The sequence below is a fragment of the Buceros rhinoceros genome, unplaced genomic scaffold (genome assembly GCF_000710305.1).
Source record: "Buceros rhinoceros silvestris isolate BGI_N320 unplaced genomic scaffold, ASM71030v1 scaffold10477, whole genome shotgun sequence".
Classification (NCBI taxonomy): Eukaryota; Metazoa; Chordata; class Aves; order Bucerotiformes; family Bucerotidae; genus Buceros; species Buceros rhinoceros.
In genome coordinates this window covers 124577-126861 of record NW_010423975.1, presented here as the reverse complement: position 1 = coordinate 126861, position 2285 = coordinate 124577, and the positions used below count along the sequence as shown (strand labels likewise).

Here is a 2285-nt window from a genome sequence, read left to right as displayed (position 1 = left end):
GTGCGCAGCGCCCAGCACCGCCGCCTCGCCCGCAGCAGCCCGGGAGCCCCCGGCATGGAGCGCTCGCTCAACCTCAGCTGCTTCGCCGATACAACACTGGACAACGGCAATTGGAGCGGGTCCTCTGCCGGCCTGGACGGTGGCCCAGCACACCTCTCTGTCTTCAGCGTGCTGGTCCTCACCCTGTTGGCCATGCTGGTGGTGGCCACATTCCTCTGGAACGGACTGGTCTTGGCCACCATCCTCCGGGTGCGCACTTTCCACCGGGTGCCCCACAACCTCGTGGCATCCATGGCTATCTCTGATGTGATGGTGGCAGCCCTTGTCATGCCCCTCAGCTTGGTGCATGAGTTATCTGGGCGGCGGTGGCGGCTGGGCCGGTCGCTCTGCCAGGTGTGGATCTCCTTCGATGTGCTGTGCTGCACTGCCAGCATCTGGAATGTTACGGCCATCGCCCTTGACCGCTACTGGTCCATCACGCGCCACCTGGAGTACACACTCCGCATCCGGAGCCGCATCTCCAACATCATGATTGCTCTCACCTGGGCACTCTCTGCCTTCATCTCCTTGGCCCCACTGATCTTTGGCTGGGGAGAGACTTACTCAGAGGACAGTGAGGAGTGCCAAGTCAGCCAGGAGCCTTCTTATACCATCTTCTCCACCTTTGGCGCCTTCTACCTGCCCCTCTGTGTGGTGCTCTTTGTGTACTGGAAGATCTACAAGGCTGCCAAGTTTCGGGTTGGATCTAGGAAGAGCAACTCCATCACTCCCATTACACCAGAAGCCCTGGAGGTAGGTCAACTCAGTTGTATTTTGCTCTAGTCAGCTGCTGGTAGAGCCGAGCTCTTGCAGCAATGGGGGAAACGTGAGAGATAAAGCATGCAAGCAAACAGCATCCCACCAAAACCCTGTGAATCCTGGAGGCTTTCAAGGGAAAGTTCACTGCAAAGCTTGCAAGCTTCTGAGGCCCCAGCTGTGAGCACGCAAGGTGTAGCTAAAGCAACTTTGGGCCAGATTGCGAGCCTGAGCTCCATGTGGGCGTGCAGTGACTCACAGACGTCCCCCCGTGGAATACTGAATCAGTGCTCGCGAGCATGAGTAAGGGGTCACCATTCCTCCTGTAGGGAGGCACGTGGGGGTGTGAATGGATGGGATCCCATCTCCACTGGGGACAATAACCCTGGCAAGCTGCTGTGGCTTTGGGGAGACTGTAAATTTACCCCCACAGAAGATACAGTGCAGAACATCCTTTTAAATCCTTCCTAAATGTCAGTTCATCCCAAGCATGGTGACTGTCCACTGTAAAGACTTCTTGGGGGGAGGAAGGAAATGTATGCTCATTTTCTTTCCTCTCCTACTAAGAAGGACTCTTAAACTCAATGAGTTCAGAGGAAGCAAGACTTCTGTGCTCAGCATGTGGCTGTGTGCCTCTTGTACTGATCTACTTGTAAATGGGGAAAGAATCTTATTGTGATGCTGTCTGAGCAATTCCACGTGCCCATGTATCAGTGTTCTCTTTAGTTTTTAGCCTCACTTAAAAATAGTCTCTGTTACCCAGAAGAGGGTCGTACAACCACTCTCCCCTCCATTAGAGCATGATGTAGATGGCCCATGTTTCCCTGTGAGCTCTGGCCATCCATTGCATAGTTTGGTTGTGTACCTGCTGCGTGGGATCAGCTGACTGAGGCACATATGGTACAACTTGTGTTTGTGTTCGGCAGGTAGAAGAAGCTGCCCAGCAGCCACAGATGGTCTTCACTGTCCGTCATGCCACTGTTACGTTCCAGACAGTTGGAGACACGTGGAGAGAGCAGAAGGAAAAGAAAGCTGCCCTCATGGTGGGCATCCTTATTGGGGTCTTCGTGCTCTGCTGGATCCCCTTCTTCATCACAGAGCTCATCAACCCCCTCTGCTCATGTGACATCCCACCCATTTGGAAGAGTATTTTTCTATGGCTAGGCTATTCAAATTCCTTTTTTAATCCACTCATCTACACTGCTTTCAACAAAAACTACAACAATGCCTTCAGGAACCTATTCTTTAGACAGCACTGAGCAGAGAAAGCTTTCCTGCTGCCCCAAGAATGTGATTTCAACTCTCAGTGAATCCTACCAAACTCCTGAGGAAGTTCAAAGCCACAGATCCCAAGGTGATGCTAAAGATACATCTCAATGGGCTGTATGTGCCATCGACTGTCCCAGTTCCTATGCAGACTCTCCATCCCAGCCTCTAAGCCAGTTGCTGCTTTTCGTGCAAACAGCATGTAAGGGTTTCTCTGGCCAGCA

At 52.8% G+C, this 2285-nt stretch overlaps 1 protein-coding gene across 1 annotated transcript; it reads left to right on the top strand.

Moving 5' to 3' along the window:
- The first annotated feature begins 54 nt into the window (after nt 1-54).
- Nucleotides 55-2054, top strand: HTR5A (5-hydroxytryptamine (serotonin) receptor 5A, G protein-coupled). The gene is made up of 2 exons (XM_010140610.1): nt 55-792; nt 1722-2054. The coding sequence occupies exons 1-2, from the start codon at nt 55-57 to the stop codon at nt 2052-2054; spliced, it is 1071 nt and encodes a 356-aa protein (XP_010138912.1).
- Nucleotides 2055-2285: the final 231 nt, after the last annotated feature.